Raw genomic sequence first — 18,177 nt, 5'->3', positions numbered from 1 at the left:
AAGGTATTCAACTTAATTCCCAAATGTTACATTTATCTCAGCATTGTCCTTAATGCCTGAAAGAAGAAAGAGCAAGCCAAGGAGACAAAAATTCTTGATTTGAATGACACCGCATTTTCAGGAGAAGAAAGCCACGTGACTACTTTAAGTGCATGGCCCTGTCCTCTCATGTACCAAGACCATAACTTGCCCACTGGATATAAGAGATATTCCTGGCTATAGGAAAACTGGAATGGGTTATGGGAACAACCAGTCTTATTAACTAGTCCACATGGGAAGCTGACTCTTGGGCAAAGGGAAATGACTTCCATACTGCAAATCAGCTTGTGAAGCTGACAGGAAGACTTTATAAAAATGTGGCAACTGGGGCAGCCTGGGTGGCTCAGGAGTTTAGCGCTGCCTTCAGCCCAGGGCGTGATCCTGGAGTCCCACGTCGGGCTCCCTGCATGGAGCCTGCTTCTCTCTCTGCCTGTGTCTCTGCCTGTGTGTGTGTATGTGTGTGTATATGTGTGTGTGATGAATAAATAAATAAAATCTTTAAAAAAAATGTGGCAACTGAACCCAGGTTAAAGCTGGTTAAGAAGAAGAGCAATACACAAAGTTAAATACTTAGGAGATGAGTGAACAGGTTTGATGCACTAAATAAATCACTGAGATAGAAAAAAACGTAACACATATATTGCACATAGGACCATGAAGCTCAACCAGACAAAAGAATACATAGACCCTGCTGACTAGTCAGACATTTTCGACTTTCGAATTAGGTAAGGGGCACCTTTTTGGTCTACCCAAGCCCTCTGGGGAAGTCTGAAAAATGTTCAATGCTGCCTTCTGCTGGTTAAACTAGAATGTTTTTGTTGTAAAAAAGTGGACTCTGGAAGACCTGTAAAATTCCGTTAATATCTTAAGAAATAGTAGATGATCTACAGAAACAGGCTGAGCATGGTTTGTTGTGCTGCACTGATGGGCATGCGATGTTATTAGATGTCTCACATGAGATACTATTTGTAAATGGTAATCTTACTGTTTATTGAGTACCTACTATGCATGTACCAGGCATTTTACATATAGCTCCGATTCAGATATCTTACCGTCCAAGGTAAGTTTTATTGCCCCACTTTGCATTTAAGGATGATAGAGCTCAGAGAGGTTAAATAACCTGTCAAATGTCACACAGTGAACAAGAGTTACTACCTGGAACTAAATCCAAGTCTTTCTAACAGCAACACTCATGCTGTTCTATGACATCACACTAACGAACTGCCTAAGAATGCCTGACATCTAGCAAGTACTCAATAAATGTTAGTTCCCTGCCTTCATCATGGCATTCTGACATCATTTTCCTACCTCCTGCTGAGTTTGCATTAAATGATACAGTAGTTATTAGAAACATTTTGTTAATGGTGACACCCATATAAAAGTCTCTGGTATACCTCCCTAATGTATAAAAATATAAATAAAAACACTTATTGCCCTTTCAGCCATGCTGGAAGCAAAGGTACAAGTCAGGAAGAGTCTGATGTCAATGCCATGGAAGGTCCTCTCCTGTCAAGTATGTGACACAGGCAAGACATCTGCCAATATACATTCCCAGAGTCTGTGGCCCATGTCTTGACATACTGAGCCAGGGACAGGAGGACACCAATGATGATGCAATATCAGATGGCAAGTAGGAAAGAGAGACGACTGGTAAACCAAGTAAGGAGACATGGGCAGAGGCAGCAAAGAGGTTTGGTGCTTGCGACGAGGCTGTAGCTTAAAAAGAAAAAAGGTTGTACCTTCACAGCCACGCTCGATCTGTCCACTCCGATGGAGGGCATCGTTGATGAGGTCTGGCAGGCGCCCATTCAAATCTACTGAGGCCAGACAGCCCTGAAAGCCATCCCGGGAAGCCACCAACTTTGGAAGGTTGCTGTACATGCCTTGGGCCAGACCTGCCATGTAGAGATCACCTGGAAAGAAAAGCAAGCAGCAAAAGCAAATGTGAGTAAAGAGTACTGAAACCATGTCAATGAGAGCCAATGCGCATTAGACTACTTCTTAGGTAATGGTGGTAGAGCTGGGGGTGGGGAGGGGAGTAGCATAAACAACTAACTGCCAGAGTTTCTACAGTGTAGAAAGAAGTAACTCACATTGCTTATGTCATTCATTTTCTATATGCCATCTCACAAATTTCAATCACCATATTCAGTCCATGAGGTAGGTATTGTTCCCATTTTATGATGAAGTAAAGATTAACAAGATTTTCAGCAAAACAACCATTTACTGACTGCTTTTTATGTGCTTGTTACCAATAATAGGCTGAAGATTTTATAGACATGATACCATCAAAACTCATAACGGCTCATAAAGGTAGTAACAATTATTGTCCTCATTTTGCAAAAAAGTATACAGAAGCTGAACAAGGCTAAGAGATTTTACCAAAGTCACCCAGGCAGTAAGTGATTCAGCTGAGATTCCAAAACCTATACCATTTCCTCTGTAAAAAGACACCTCCCCATTTTGATATTTATCACCTCATGCTCAGCCCCCACATGCCTGAGGTTTACAGAGAAAATGAACCATCCTTTGAGGAGTGGTTTAAGTAAAAACCACATTTTGGTATGATTTAATGTTGTTAAAATAGAATATGCATGATGTATCAAAAATGCATGGCACTTCTAACCTGTAGTTTGCCTCTGCAAATAGCCTTTTGATTATAAGAAATGTTCTAAAGGCGCCTGCGTGGCTCAGTCGGGTAAAAGTCCGACTCTTGGTTTCAGTTCGTGATCAGGGTCATGATCTCAGAGTCACAATCTCAAGGTCATGAGATTGAGCATGGTGCCAGACTCCATGTTCATCAGGGAGTCTGCTTGACGGTCTCCCTCTCTCTGCTCTCCCCTCACTTACACATTTCTCTCTAAGATAAATAAATAAATCTTTTTTTAAAAAAAAGAAATGCTCTATAAAAGGTTAAACGTCTTTACAAGGTTTACCTTTCAAATCCAGATTTTTGGCACCATTGATAACTTGGGTGACGACTTTAGTATCCACTTTCAAGCTATGGGTGTTACTGTTGTCTCGGGTGATGACGACGTTGTGCCACTGGTTGTCATTCAGGGGGCGATCACTGTTGCCTTTGATCACGTTGGGACCATTCCCAAGGTCAAATACGTAGTGTATATACCTGTGAGAAATATAAACCACCTCATAAGTTGAGAGTCCCTAAAATGGTTTAATGGCAACATGTATATAATGGGCACTGAGGGCTTCACATCCCACAGGCAAACCTGGCATCATGGAGGAATATTTAAAGCTTCACTTAATATCATAAGAAGAATCATAGCCTATTCTATCACTTTTATTCCACACTGACAAGGTTTACTTCTTTAACATCATCTAAAAATCCAAAGCCACAAAGTAGTATAGGCAGTACACCTCAAAACACTAGGGGGCGGTATTTAAATTCAGTCAATCGTGAATCTGTGTTTTGAGTTTTGTTCTTTTATTTTGGTTTGACTATTTTCCAACACATGGTAGTGAAATATCTTGCAAAAAGAACAGCTTTCCATATATGGGCTAATGGCAATATGCTGAAAATATCTATATTTCATTTCCTCCTAAAGATGCGGTGGTTGCAGAGAGCACTGCCCAAGAGCACTGTATATAGGATATATACCCTATATCTTCCTTTTGCAAAAATAAGCTTTTTTTCCTAGAGGTTTAAAGGACCATATTTCATGGTAAAAAGTCTGATAGTATTGAGTTAGTGGAAGATCTTTAAATAAATTAATGAATTTCTCTTCCTTCTGGCCCTAACTATTCCATAGCTTTTTTTTTTTTTTTTAAGATTTTATTTATTCATGAGAGACACACAGAGAGAGGCAGAGACACAGGCAGAGAGAGAAGCAGGCTCCCTGCAGGAAGTCTGATGCGGGTCTCGATCCTGAGACTCCAGGATCATGCCCTGGGCGGAAGGCAGGTACTCAACTCCTGGGCCACCTAAGCATCCCGCCATAGCTTATTTTTAATCAGTGATGATCAGAGTATGTATTGGGACTAGAGAGTGGGAGCAGAAATGGATACTTTTATTTCATGTCCATATTTTATGTAGGGCTTGAGCTTAGATACCTGACAGAAACCATGTGATCTCTTCCACTTACCCCTTGACCAGTTCAACTGCAATGAAGTCATTGCCATCACCACTATTGAAGAGAATGAAGCCATCTGCTGAGGTGGTCTTGAACTGGAAGAAGAGGTGCATGGACGTGTAGGCCTGAAGAGTGGCCAGGCTCAGGTAACTGCTCTTGGTCTTGAAGGTGACAGGGTCAGCGATAATGTTCCTCAGTCCAAAACGAGCCTTCAACTCACAGTAATCAATGTCGCCATTTTTGCACAGGTCTATGTAGAGCAGGCCATTGAACATGAGGCTCTGCAAGTGGCCAATGAAACTGGATGGGACAACGGAGATGTAACGTTTCTCAGTCATGATTCCAGTTTCGATATTGTGGAATTCCAAGCGGGTATGGTCCCCCACCATCGTACCTATGAACACCACAGATGAGATACAAACAAGTCATCATGTTTTTTCACAGCATCTTTACTATATCTTTTAGGTTGCCACACAAAATATTCTGTTCCAGAAAACAAGATGTTCAATATAGTATACAGCCAGGTGACCTCAGTGAGGGAGCTGATTCCTGGCCCAGGCTGAATTATATGCCTTGTAGCTCATGCTCTCATGCAGCTGCTCAGAATGTTCCATCATATACAGGAAAATGTGAGAGCACAGATAGCTCAAGTTAAAAGATAAAATGATTTGTTTTCTCCATTCAGGAAATAATTGGATACGAACGCATAAAGAAAAGTCTTTATTGCCTAAAACCTGGTAAAGATACAACAAACAAGCATTAGGCATTCACTACCAAATACTTCTTGATGTAATAATTCACCACATAGTACTTGTGGAAAGATTGTATTGTAGAACACGTGTTAATTTTTTTCTGATCAGCAACTACTGCTTTTTCTGATTACACCTCTAATTTCCCCCCTTTGGGAAGCTACCCTCCATACCTCACCTTAAAATCATCTGGGCTGGATGAAGCTGACCCTAACCCAGCTCTTAAAGTAATCAGCCTACTCAAGCTGGACCACTCAATATATTTTATCCCCCTAGCCATACAGCATGGTCTATGGACTAACAAGGTGGTCTGCAAACTCTAGCATACCTCTGAATCATATGGAGGGCTTCTTAATATACAGTCCCCTGTGCTCCAGCCTCGGAGTTTATCATTCAAATGTCTAGAGTGTGGCCTAAGAATATACATTTCTAAGAAATTCCAAGGTGATGCTTATGCAGCTAGTCTAGAGACCACCCTTAGAGCCAAGGGATTAGCAGCAACATGAACTGGAGTATTCAGTAGTTATTCGGTAATTAAGTCTAGTAATATTCAGCTCCAGGGCTTTTGCTAGAACACCTAAGAGGCATTCTTTGTAAACAAGGCTTGTTGAAGAGATAAGAAGAAAGCCCAGAGCTGCTGGAGGTCATGTGATAACCAGAGAGCTTGGGGCTGCCTGACCAGACAGCCAACCCAGAAAGCCAACCACAAAATGAAGAGAAACAGTTTCTCTAGGATGATGCCTTTTGAAAGTCTGGATTTGACAGCCAAAGCCAGACTTTTAAAAACTATATGACATAGGTTCCCTTTTCTGCTTCAAGCATTTAAGTTGGGTGTCTGACATTTGCAACTAAAAGATCTCCAGCTGATACAAATAAACTAGTAGACCTTTCATTACCTGGCTTACATAGAAGAAGTGAGTGACTGGGGCAGGGGTAATGAAGGGGGCTTGAAAGAAATACAAAAGTGAATGGAAAAAAAAAAGTGAATGGAAATTTTAATTACAAAGTCAAGGAACACAGCATTAGGTGGCTCCTCCAACATTTATATAGACAAATCACCAAAATTTAACATTGCTTCCAATGGTGAAGGAAGAGGGGAAAAAGTCCCTCCTCCTGCCTTCTCTTGCCCTTACCCTCCACATTGAAAAACTCCACTAGCAAGACACTCCTACATTTCTTTACTCCCTCTGTTACAGCCTTTCAGAGGAAAAGGAGCAACATAATCCAGAAGATTAAAGGAAATCTACAGGGAAACTGTATTTCCATAGCTCAGCCCCTGCACTTCCAGTTTCCCCCAGGGAAGCAAGGTGCCTTCAAGAAACACCCAGTGTACCCCCACACACCCACAGTATGGGTGTTAGAGGAACAAGCCTTGCTTCAGTGGAGATGCCTACCAAAGTCCTGAATTAGTTAGCATTCAAGTGGGCAATTCCAATTCTGAAATTCGGTAGATGTTAAGCACATTTTTCAGTATCAGTGTTACCACGAACAAAAATGATGCTTGACTTTTACCAGCCTTGCACTTGTTTTTCCTCTATTGGTGTAGAAATCATGTAGCAGGAAAAAAGAGAGAGAGAGAGAGAGTGAGAGAGGAAGGAATTATATTTTCTCAGATCCCTTAAACTTCAGTATCTGGGAGATTCAATCAGATCTCACCTTCAGATGCTCAGTATTAATGCCATCTCATTGGGAGCACACTCAGACCTGATGTAGAGAACTGTTTATAAGCACAAAAGTCAGATTTACATTTTATGAGCTTCTATGTGGTGTTTTGACAACTAGTGACAAATCATTCTCTTAATATAAGCAAAAACAAAATAATGGTGTTGGTTAACTTAAATATAAAATTGTAATAGAACAAAAATCTGCTAACAACTGAATAACTAGGAGAACTGTATAAAAGTATTGAAACTGAGTATTGAAAATCGGACTGATCATGAAAACAAAAACTAGCATAACCTAAATTCACATGCTCAAGAACAATGAAGTGACTGAAACAAATATCCGTAGTCCATTTGGTTATAGCTGTTCATACAGCTATTTTTTTTTCTTTTTTTTTTTTATTATTATTTCAAATAAATCGGTTGTTCCTTTAGGCTTGGCAAGTTGAGGCTAGAGCTGGAGAATGATTGGTTGGGGGTGGGGAGCGGAAATCATAGCCAATCATCATGGGGACACAGGAACTAAATCATGATGATGCTGGAAGCCATGCTAATTCTTATTTTAAAAAAGAAGGAGGAGGAGAAAGAAAAGTAAAAGGGGGAGAGGATGGGGGATGAGGAGATCAGCAAGGAGAACTAAGAAGTGATAAGGGGGTGATCCCTGGTGAAGATTAGATTTCCAAAAGAAACCTGAAGAGACTATTTTAAAGTCAACAAGGAGCTTTCAGAAAAATTATAAATAAATTGGCCTCCAGAGTTAGTTGAGGGGTTAGGAAATTCTGCTCACTGGAAAATGAATTTCATGAAGCAAGAAAATCATGTACAGTGCTGTACATTGAGGAGAGATTGAAGAAAGAGAAGAGAAAATAAATTAACAATGGAATTCGAGAGCATAGCCCATGGACACAGACTGATTTAAGGTTTTAGAATGAGTCACAGAGCCTCAACTAGAAGTTGGGGCGGGGCTGGGGCAGCAACATGGGGCCAAATTAGAAAAGGAACTACTTTACCAGGTACAAAAGGAACTCACTGGCTATGGATGGAGGTTCCCAAAAGAGCATGCTATTGCCTGGAGAGAGCATTAAAGAAATTACTTAAAGTTTGAACCTTGTGCCAAACTAAGCAAATATATGTGTGTGTATAATTATATTAAAAATATATAGTTAATATAATATTAATATATATTAATCTGTGCCTGATCTAATCAATATTAGTAACTGGGGATCTTGCCACCCATCTCCCCTAAATGCTGTCTGTAGACTAAAACTCCTTTCCATTCAAGGGGCAAATATATACCTACTTCATAGAAATTGCTTTTGATTTTCAGAGGGAAGAGGAATAATTTGGAAGCAAGATGATAAAAAAAAAAAAAAAAAAGCTGAAATGACTACTGAATGTTCTTTATGTTCCAGGCCCTGTGCTAGGCACTTCAGAGCCACCACCAAACATCATTATCAAAATAAATAGGTATCATTATCTTGCTTTAGTGAGAAGGACACTTAGCTTAGAGAGGTTAAGTAATCTGAGCAGAGTTCATACAGGTGCTGAGCGGTAAGCCCTCTAATTGAACCCAGCTGTATTCAGTTCCAAAGCCCACATCTTCTCTTGTACACTACAGAATGGAGAAAAAGCTTGACTTACTCCTTACATTATTGTGGGTGGAATTTAAATGGCCAAATTTCCACATACTAAATTGCTGTGATGGGTTCACACTCCTTCGCAGTGGCCAAGCACCGTCACGTCATTCCACCTAATTCACCCATAATATATCCAACACCCTCCCTAGAACAGCCGTGTTGCCTGGACTCCTATTCACACATTCACTTCCATATTTCACTGATGGCCAGCAGTTTACACACCAGAGTGATAAAGTCTGTGGAGAACAGAAATCTATAGAAAATCTGTCCAAGTTCAAACTGTAACTTTCTACCAGGCATATACCGGACAAGCATACAGGCTCTGAGGTTGCACTGGCTGGTAAGGTAACTGGTATGTGCCTCAGTTTCCCATCTGTGAAATAGGTATGAAGTTTTCAGGATTAGATGTTATCAATTCCTAAAAACTACTTAGAACAGTGACTAGTGCTTAAATTGCTAGCTATTAATTATGTATCATTCTTTGTTTCCTTTCTCTGAAATGTGTTAACAATTTCCTGTATTTTGGTTGTCACTCTTTTACTAGAACACAATCTCTTCTTAAGTAGAAACCACTTCTCACCTCTTCTGTATGTCCTGTGATGTTTAGCAGAGGGGCCTGAGCACAGCAAGCGTCCCTCACATCTGAGGAAGGATTTGCTTTAGAGTCAGAATTTGGATCATCGCCATTTCTACATATAAAGTTCCTAGTCAACACTAAACGCTTAGCAAAGAAATGGGAAAGACTTAGAGGAGGCAGCTTGACCTTGCTGGGCTCCCAGACATGGGGAGAGAAGAAAATGAAGGCTTATCAAGTCTCAGTAAAGGATACACATTTTGCTCACCATCTTCAGCTCCACCACTTGCATATCCTTTTCTCCACAATGCCAAACTTTTTAAAAAGTATATGCTATAAACTGTTCTAGTAACAATAATAATAATAAATGTACTGGAGCCAAATTAACTAGGTAAACACTTCACATGTAATTACTGATGATTAGCAATGTGTATTAGCATGGTAAAGGCTCCTAGTAAGTCTTGCGATAAAGAAATCCACTTCATTTTGCTTAACCTAACATTTCCCCATTCTATTTCATCATGTTTTTGTTGTTGTTGTGTTGTTGTTGTTGTTGTTGTTGTTGTTAATGTGAGGAATAGATTTTCCTTGGAAAATGACTTTTTACAGCTTGGTGCTATGTTTGCTCTATAGGGTAAGTCATAGAGAAAGAAGTCAACACGAACCAGAGGAGTCAAAAGAGGGATGAATCTCTGTACTACCAAGAAGCTCTGGGTGGAGTGGGTGGTTCATGCAGCATTAGATCCTAATCCTGAGGAGCATAACCCAAGTGAAGTATTCTTTTAATTTATTCTTGATAATAGAAATCCAGCTCAATCAATCCATCAATCGTTACTGTCAACTGAACTTAATACTTTTCCAGGAATACATTGTGTTACAATAAATGAAAACCACCAGGCTAAGGAATATTTCTTCCCTTGCTTTTGATTTCTTATGAGTGTGACCTATTCTTTGCATCATTTCTACAAACTAGCTGAAAACTTGACACCCTAGGGGACCTTAAACAGCATGAAAGGGATTACTAAATAAGCCAATAAGACACTACTTAATAACCTGAGGACTGTGTGGTATTTTAGTTTCATTGCCTGATTTTATGACTTCTGTGAGCTAAAATTAAAATTCCCAAACCCATTATCACTGTAAGAAGCAATCCAAGGTTGTAGCTCATAAGCAAAATAGCTCTTTTCTTCTCCCAGATTTCTTTATCCTTATGGCTGCTCTTTTCCATCAGCAGTAAAGTAGGGGATAAGGTTGAAAATGAAAGAGCTTCATTAATTTCAAATATCAAATTACTGAATGACTGGGGCCTTCCTCGGTATAGTCCTGCTTTTTTAATTATTAGTGGTTAAGAGAAAGCGCACTTTCTAATTACCTTTAGTCTAAAGTTTCTATAAAAGAATAATGGCCAAGGGAGGCAATGCACATTACTGTATCCTCAGTTCTGCAGTTCTTTACGACTACAGCTTTCAGGGCATGCATTTCCTGAGAAATATAAAAAGGGTTTCTCAGTCCAGAGAGATTGGGGTGAGGGCACCATCTAGTGGCTACTGCTCAAATCACCCTGGAATAGCATCACTGGGCTGCAGGGCTCTGCCCAGAGGAGCTAGCAAAGCAATTTGCGACTTGTCACTGCGGCTGTGCAGGCTCCAGCGTGCATTAACAGCCTACGGGGATTTATTGAATAATTAATTCAGGATAGCTGTGGGTTCCAAACCATGTAACTATCTTTACAGCTCTTTGCTTACATCTGTTACCTAAAGCTATGTTACCCTTCAGGCATGTAGAACAGTAACCTTACCTCCCGCCGATGAAGGTGTCTATATACATACAACTGGAGGGTTTGGGGTACTTCTACTTAAGGCTCTGTTTGACTTCATTTTTAAGGAGAGAGGGGTGAGTGTTGTACTCTACACTAAAGTGGATTCCTCACGTCACTCTAATGCATTCCATTGTATTTTTCCCATATCGTAATACAAATCATTTTCTTAGGATGGATCATGAAGTCCAGCAAGTAGCCTGATTTGGTGGTGTCACACCGACATGAATTTGGAGCTTAATTACATAGCTCCTTCTAAGTGTCATGTCCTCTTAAGTAAAATGACAATAACACTTTTCTTGCAAGGCAATGGGGAATTGCAGATTTAAGGAGCTGATACATGTAAGGTGACTACCTCAGTATCTAATGCCTACTAGGCACTGGATAGGTGCCTCCTGCTCTTCCTCTCTCCATAGACTCTCCTTATCTCCCTTCTCTCTCTCTTTCTAACACACACACACACACACACACACACACTCCTACCTGCACACATATATACATGGCTTGCTATAATTCCAGACTCCAGAATTATAGAGGTTCAGACTTATTTATAGAAAATTAAATTACAGAACCCCAAACTGCAGAAACCTTAATCTGGACAGGGCTTTAGCAATAAAAGAATTTAAGTTTAAGAATGAGGAAATGATGAATAAGGTTTATCATTATCTGTCCCAATGGTAAAAAGTATTTAAGTTCCAATGACTGTATGAAATCCCAGGGATCCTAACTCTAACTTGACTGTCTTATTCATAGAAGAATCTAGAGATAGTTTATGTCACGGACTTCAAATGACAAGGACCTGAAATGGTAAGTGACTATTCCAACATCTGGCAGAGAATTAACATCAGGGCCCAGGTCTCCCGACACCAACCATGTTCTACATCATACTCCATGCTGCCTCCATGTTTTTCTCTCCCATATGGACAAGAGTTCTACATAACAGATGTGCACTGCTCTGGAAAGTTAGAGTATAAACTTATTTGGCTATAACATGGAAGACGCCCTTTCTCTTCCACCCTAGACCTCATTAAATTAACCCTCAAATTCTGGCTAAAGGCCTTCATAAGCCACTCCTGCTTTCTCCAACCCAAAATGATCATTTTCTCTTCTGACAATGACAATGTTACCCACCCAGTTAGAATCTCATTACATTCTTTTTCTCTTATATCAAATGCCTGGGTCCTATCTAACTGACTAAATTGGTTCATTATTTGAGGAAACAGATAATCTCTTATGCTTCCTTCTTATCTTCCACATCCTTAGGACACTGCTGATATGTAACAGGGTCTCACTGAAATAGTTATTGTTTGTGTGAAGCTTTGAACATTCTTTTATGTACATATAGATACATTCATTTACACATTGTCCTCCTAGAATGTGAATTCCACCAAGCCAAGGACTGCTTATTTGTTCACCTCCATATTCTCAGCCTTCTAAAGCAGTGCTCAGTACAGGGTAGGTACTCAATAACAATTAAATAAATGATTAAATAAATGAATAATTATTCAGCCCTTCTAAGTAGCCTTTAGTGATGTAAGTACTTACTTTTACCTGTAATGTTCTGAATTTCTGGTTTATCCATCTCCTTCCCCTAGAGAGTGAGTCATTTATTGAGGGAAGAAATTGGCAGTTGGGAAGATGATTGATAAGTGATTTTTGAATAAATTAATAATAAAAGAGCTACAGAGCTCTACATCTACTCTCCAGACACATATTCTATGCCTAAGGAGAGAGACTCATCAACATACAGTGACAGTAATGGGTAAGTTCTATAATACAGATCAATTAAAAGGATTATGAAAATACAGAGGAAGACCTTCTTAGCCTTACCTGAGCTTGTCAAGAGAGAACATGTCACATGACTTCTGTTAAACAAAATAAAATGTGTTAAAAAAAAAAAAAGAAAAAAAAACCTTTGTTCACTGAATGGCCAAGAGGGCTATGAGAGCAAAAAGAGACAAATTTCCCCATGTAGAGCTGTACTCACCCTCAGCCACATCATCATCCACAGTTAACTTAAGGCTTTTTCCTCTGCGCACCACCCGGACAGTGTGCCATTCATTGTCATTGAGCTTCTGCCCCGCATACAGGGTCTCAGGTCCTTTGCCTAAGGACGATGATAAGTGCCAAAGTTAGAATCAATTCTGAAAGTAGTGATTATGGTATCAGAACTGTCAAAGCCACACTGGTGCATATAACCCAGTAGCATTCAAGGAATCATATGTGCACCCCTCCACCAAAGCCCATCCCAGTTTTACTGATCCAACAGGATATTCCACAAGTGTCCTCAAATGCAAAAGTCTCAACTCAAATGGACATTGGCAAAACAGTGAAAGAAATAAGTACCCTCCTTTGTCTACAGATATAAAATTCTAAGATGCCAAGGGCAGTAAGTGAACATTTATAAGAAATAGTAGTCAGTTGTCATTTTGTTTCCCAAAGTCATAGATTTTAGATGAATTTCTTGAAGATATAAGAAATTCATCGTATATCTTTAGAATCATTTGGTCATTTAGGCATAATACACCAGTCTGACTTTCATAGAGTATCCATCAATTGGATGAGAAAAGAGTTCTGTAATATATAGTCTTAACTTGATATTGCCATTAACCCACAGTTCTACCAGAATTCAGCAACCACAGAAATCACAACAGTAACCACCACAATAATAATGTTGAGGTCTAAACCCCACGATACGTAATGCTCCTGAAGGGAATGTGAGAGGACCCAGACTTCTCTCATTGTTCATCATTCTCCAAAAAGATCTAAAGATCTAAAAAATGAAATAATGTAAAATTCCAAAATTGAACTCTTAATTTTAAGTCAAAAGAATGTTCAGGAGAAAGTACCACCAGATAAAGGAATAAAACATGCTGTCTCAAAGATCTATGATCAAGATGCTCAAGAGGATGTCCAAGTGCACCATGCACCAAGAAAAAATCAGGTTCAACAAGGAATTCTAGTATTTAGGGGCAAAAGCTAGCAAGATAAACACTGAGGCATTGAAAGAATTTGGTTAGTAATGGGGGAAAAATGTCATGTTTTGCTCACCATTGAACTGAGATGTAGCTTTATAAAACAAAGAAGATTGTATTGAACAAGAAAATTAGACCAAGTTCACTCTCTCTATGGGAACAGCTAAGTGCGTGCAGAAAGACTCCGTTAAGTCTTCCTGGATTAGTCAATTGCTATGTAGAAAGCCCTATCTCTGGAAATGACTTGGGGAAAAAAAGATGAGATGTGTATCTGACCAATACATCCCTATGATATTATGCATCTGAAATATTCCGGAATACACTTGGATCTAACATATGGAAGCACAGGGCCAAGTACACAGTAGGTGCTTTCATGAGCACTAGCCAAACAACTGATGTCTACACAGGTATTTATTTCTTTAGAAACAATCAACTAAGATCAAAACATTTTTATTTAGGTAATTTTGAAAGCTTTATAATATAGCTTTCATTGGCCATTCCACCCCCTCCTCTATCTCTAAGACTCCAAAACAATATTTTATATTGTTTAGGGAAGAAAATTAAAAAAAATGGCATCACAGGTAAATATCTTTTGAACTAGGTAATTTTAAACTGTACACTTTAATTTTGAGTTATTAGTGTTGCAATTAAATGCTGGTTATAACAGTAACGATGGGGTACCTGGGTGGCTTAGTTAGTTAAAAATCCAACTCTCAATTTTGGCTCAGGTCACAATCTCAGGGTCCTGGATCAAGCCTCATTATGCTCTGCACTCAGGGCACTCAGCAAGGAGTCTGCTTCAGAACTTTCTCTCTCCCTCACCACCCCACCAAATAATTAAATAAATATTTAAGAAAAATAATGATAGCTTTAAAAAAATGACAGCAGTTGAAGTTTGGGGGAATTTCCTTCTTAAAAAAATAAAGACTTCCAAAGTAAAATGATTTCTTTTAATTAAAATGTATACAACTGGTAATTGGTTTTTGGTTTTTGTTTTTTTTTCAGAATGTACCTATATCCCTAGTGCAATGCAAATTCATAAGATTCTAAGAATTCCATGAAAAAACTTAAAATGGACCAACTGTACCCAAAAATTGGGTATGAGGCCATGAGATCAATGAATCTTAGGAGAAAAAATTCTATGATAAACCATTTTATATTCGATTTTAACTGTTCTTTGGGAGTATGCATCTTAATATTATTTAAAGCATATACATTATAATAGGATTTTTCCTACATTTCACCTAATTAGATACCATTGTTCATTATCTCATTAAATTCAGGTCTAAGATTGATATAACAGCCGCCTTTACAACAGCAAACTGTGCAGGCATTGAGAGAAAATGGGCCACATCATGTGGGTGCTTTGAAGCAAGAACAGATGTTCTCAGAAGAAACAAATCTGCCTTTGTTTTTTTTTTTGTGTGTGTGTGTGTGTGTGTGTGTTCTTATCCTCTTTATTCTACATGCAAATGCTTCAATAAGAAAGAGGAAAGTAAAGAAAGACGTAGAAAATATTGGCTATGGAGGCATAACTGTTACAAAGATAGGCTATTTAAACATCTATAGGTGACATCTGTTCTTTAGGCAGTGTTGGCACATCACTTAATTTATACGACTGGGGACAAAATAAGAGGGAAAAATACACAAACACAGTCACAGTTTAGCAAGACAGCCACATTACTGTCATATTAGTCATTAAGATATAAAACAAGCTTTGCAATCAGCACAGTGTGTTTTAAGTGCTGCTTATATTTTACAGGTACTTAGAATTTTTTGTGTCCTTTGTAATGCCCACTTTGGTTAAATTCAAACAAAAACAGTTACATGTCCTTTTGACTCTAAAACTTTAGGATGCGATGGTCTGTGACCAAACCTGTGAAAAAAGATCTGAAAGCCCTGGTGCCCTTCTGCTCGGCTACAGTTGCTGTCTCCAACCCCAATTATTCTCATTACTTTGACAGTAGAAAAAAAAAATCCATACCCATCTCATTAAAATGGTAGAGAAATGAGTATTATTCAATATTAATTTTTAGACAATAAATAAAGAAATCCCAGTGAGCTTCTGAAAAACTCTCAGCCTCCAAAAGTGGAGAGTCAATGGCATTTATCTTTAATCAAGCCAAAAGGTCAATGCATCCTACCAGAGAGAAAGTGATGTTTAAACTCAGCTAGAAATGTGGCAAACAGAGTAAGGACAAATCTAATTTGTAGCCTAAGCGTAAAACGGGATTGATAAGTGATACAAGATGTAGACACAAGCCGAAAGTTAAAACATACGAATTGTTAGATTTTCAAAGAAGGAGGATTCAGTCTAGTGAAGACTTCCCTGGCAGATTCCAGCACAAAACCACTGAAGTAGCATCAGTGAAACAAAGAATGTAAAGATAAGGATCAGATAAAGAGGAGAAACTTCTTTTTTAAATTGGAATTTAAAATGGAACTAATGGGAATTTAATTTTTAAAAAATAAAAAAAAAACATCAAAGCCATTAATTTCCTACATTGCCCTTTTTCTTTTTGTAGCTAGGAGAAATGTGATCTATGATTAGGTACATACTGGATGTATGTAATAGATACATGTTTCCTTTTATAGTTTAAGTAGTAAATATTGATCATAAAAAAAAAGAAACCAACATTTGATTCCTTTTAGGCTGCTTAGATCATCATTGTTTGATCTAAATACAGGAAACTAATAACTTATCTGACACCCTATAGCTGATTTTCCCAAGTAATGACCTCTGTAACTCTGAGTAAAGAAGCAAAATCACAGTTAAAGATTTCCAGGATGCAGTAGTCTGTAGAAGTGTAGTGTTCAAGTGTTTATTATCATAGGAAAAAGAGCCTTTAATGAATCCTTTGGGCAATACCACCCAAATTCCTACTCCTGACCTAGTCTCACTGCAAACTCATTTAGCAGCACCTGACCAAAGATGACCTTATTTTCTGATGAATGTGGATAGAGTATGAGGCATCACAAATGAAAAATACAAGATTATTTTCTTGACCTATCCTTCAGTAACCCTGTGGAAGGCCTATTTCCTTAAGAAGCCAGAACTAATAGTAAATCAAAGTGAAAAGTTAGGAGAAAACTATTCTTTGAAAGAGAAATCATTACTGTATTGCTTGGAGAAAGATGACATTCAGATATTAACAGACTGTTCCCTTTGGGGAGGACAGGAATTCAGAGAGCGTGTGAGGGAAAAAAAAAAAAATCTACATTTCGGTATTTACTAAAGGTGCACACCTTCATAAGGTGGACTTTGGATCCTGATTATTTTGAACCTCTTTAGTTTTTTTTCTCTTTATTTTTTGTCCTTGCTTTTTGATAGCTGTTCATAGTACATGAATTTGGTATTCCCCCCAGGAGCAAAATAAAGAGCACAACTACAAGACACCCCCGATACATATTAGTGTGTCAGTAAATTTCTAAAACCTTCCCAAACCAACTAAACCAAACGGTTTTGCTCATACACAGGGAGTAGAAATTCCTTCCATCTGCCACAAAGTATTGTCTCCAAAAGTGGGTGGGTAAAAGCCTGGAAACTTACTTTGCTTGGGGTCAAGGGGCAGGAATTAAGGGCACAACACCTATACCATAATCACTTTGCTTTACCCAAACATCTTTCTATTTGTGCAAGAAAGAGAAAGAAACAATAACTTGATTTCTCTTGGAACTATGTTTCACATGAATCCAAATTTCTATAATGCTTAAAAAATATGAAATAATTCACTCCCTTAGCAAATGGCATGTGATTATACATCTAAATGGTATGATAAATACTCAAAATGACTGGCTGTGTTAGGCTTAAAGAACACCAAAAATACTTAAGAAGAGAAAACTTACCTTCATTTCCACCGCACCCTAGGTTAGGCCAGCTGGGCTATGAGAAATATTTTACTAAGCCGATAGTACCATGTATTTATCAATCTTCCTCCCCCAAGAGAGCAGGTTAGGTAAGTAAAGGCAGGGGTGAGTAGGGGAGAGAGAGACACAGGAAAGAAGCATCTAATTTTCTGTCTAAAACAATTTCAGGTTCTGGTTATCTTCTTCAGGTTGATATTCAACAGAGAATAAGAGGTGTTTTGTTTTTATAAACTCATTTTTTTTCTGAAGGCATTCATTTTCTTTTAAAAAAAATTTAAATCATTTACTTACAGAGGCAGTTTGGTGAAACACCTCAAATAGGTGCTTCCATTCTCACTAGAGTCCTCAAGTCTTAGAAAGGGCTGTCACTTCCAACAATAGACATGAATGTAGGAAGTTTTCTGGAAGTCTTCTGTTAAGAAGTCTCCCAGTGAGGTGTGTGAGAAAGATGAGTGACCCACTTATCCAATCTGAGCACTTGCATCTTCCTAGAGACCCTGCTTGTAGCTAAAACCCACCCAAAACACCACCAATAATTACTGGGCTTGAGTAAATAAATGGACCATTGAGCCTCCCCCATACAACATACTTAACTATGGGTTGCCATCCTTTGGCTCACCCTCCACTCAGCTGCTAACCTCTGTTAGTGTATCACAGAGACTATCTATTCATACACTGAACAAATATTAACTGAGCACCAACATGGGATCAGACAACATTCCAGGGTGGAGGATGAAGTAAGGAGGAATTAAGACAGACAAGGTCTCC

General features: G+C 38.7%; 1 protein-coding gene across 45 annotated transcripts in view; it reads right to left on the bottom strand.

Annotated features, from left to right (window-relative positions):
• The window catches only part of NRXN3 (neurexin 3), a 1,525,926-nt gene that overhangs the window by 789,501 nt on the left and 718,248 nt on the right, over window positions 1-18,177 (bottom strand). For all 45 annotated transcript variants that reach the window (XM_072762116.1, XM_072762119.1, XM_072762122.1 and 42 more), the window contains 4 exons: window positions 12,555-12,674; window positions 4,143-4,524; window positions 2,976-3,166; window positions 1,779-1,952 (listed from right to left, as the gene is read on the bottom strand). In XM_072762116.1, coding sequence (XP_072618217.1) covers window positions 1,779-1,952; window positions 2,976-3,166; window positions 4,143-4,524; window positions 12,555-12,674 — 867 coding nt within the window. The remainder of the gene's footprint in view (window positions 1-1,778; window positions 1,953-2,975; window positions 3,167-4,142; window positions 4,525-12,554; window positions 12,675-18,177) is intronic.

This window comes from Vulpes vulpes, chromosome 6, assembly GCF_048418805.1.
Source record: "Vulpes vulpes isolate BD-2025 chromosome 6, VulVul3, whole genome shotgun sequence".
In the NCBI taxonomy this organism is placed as follows: Eukaryota; Metazoa; Chordata; class Mammalia; order Carnivora; family Canidae; genus Vulpes; species Vulpes vulpes.
The sequence above is the reverse complement of the archived record's forward strand: the minus strand, read 5'-3'. Positions and strand labels throughout refer to the sequence as shown.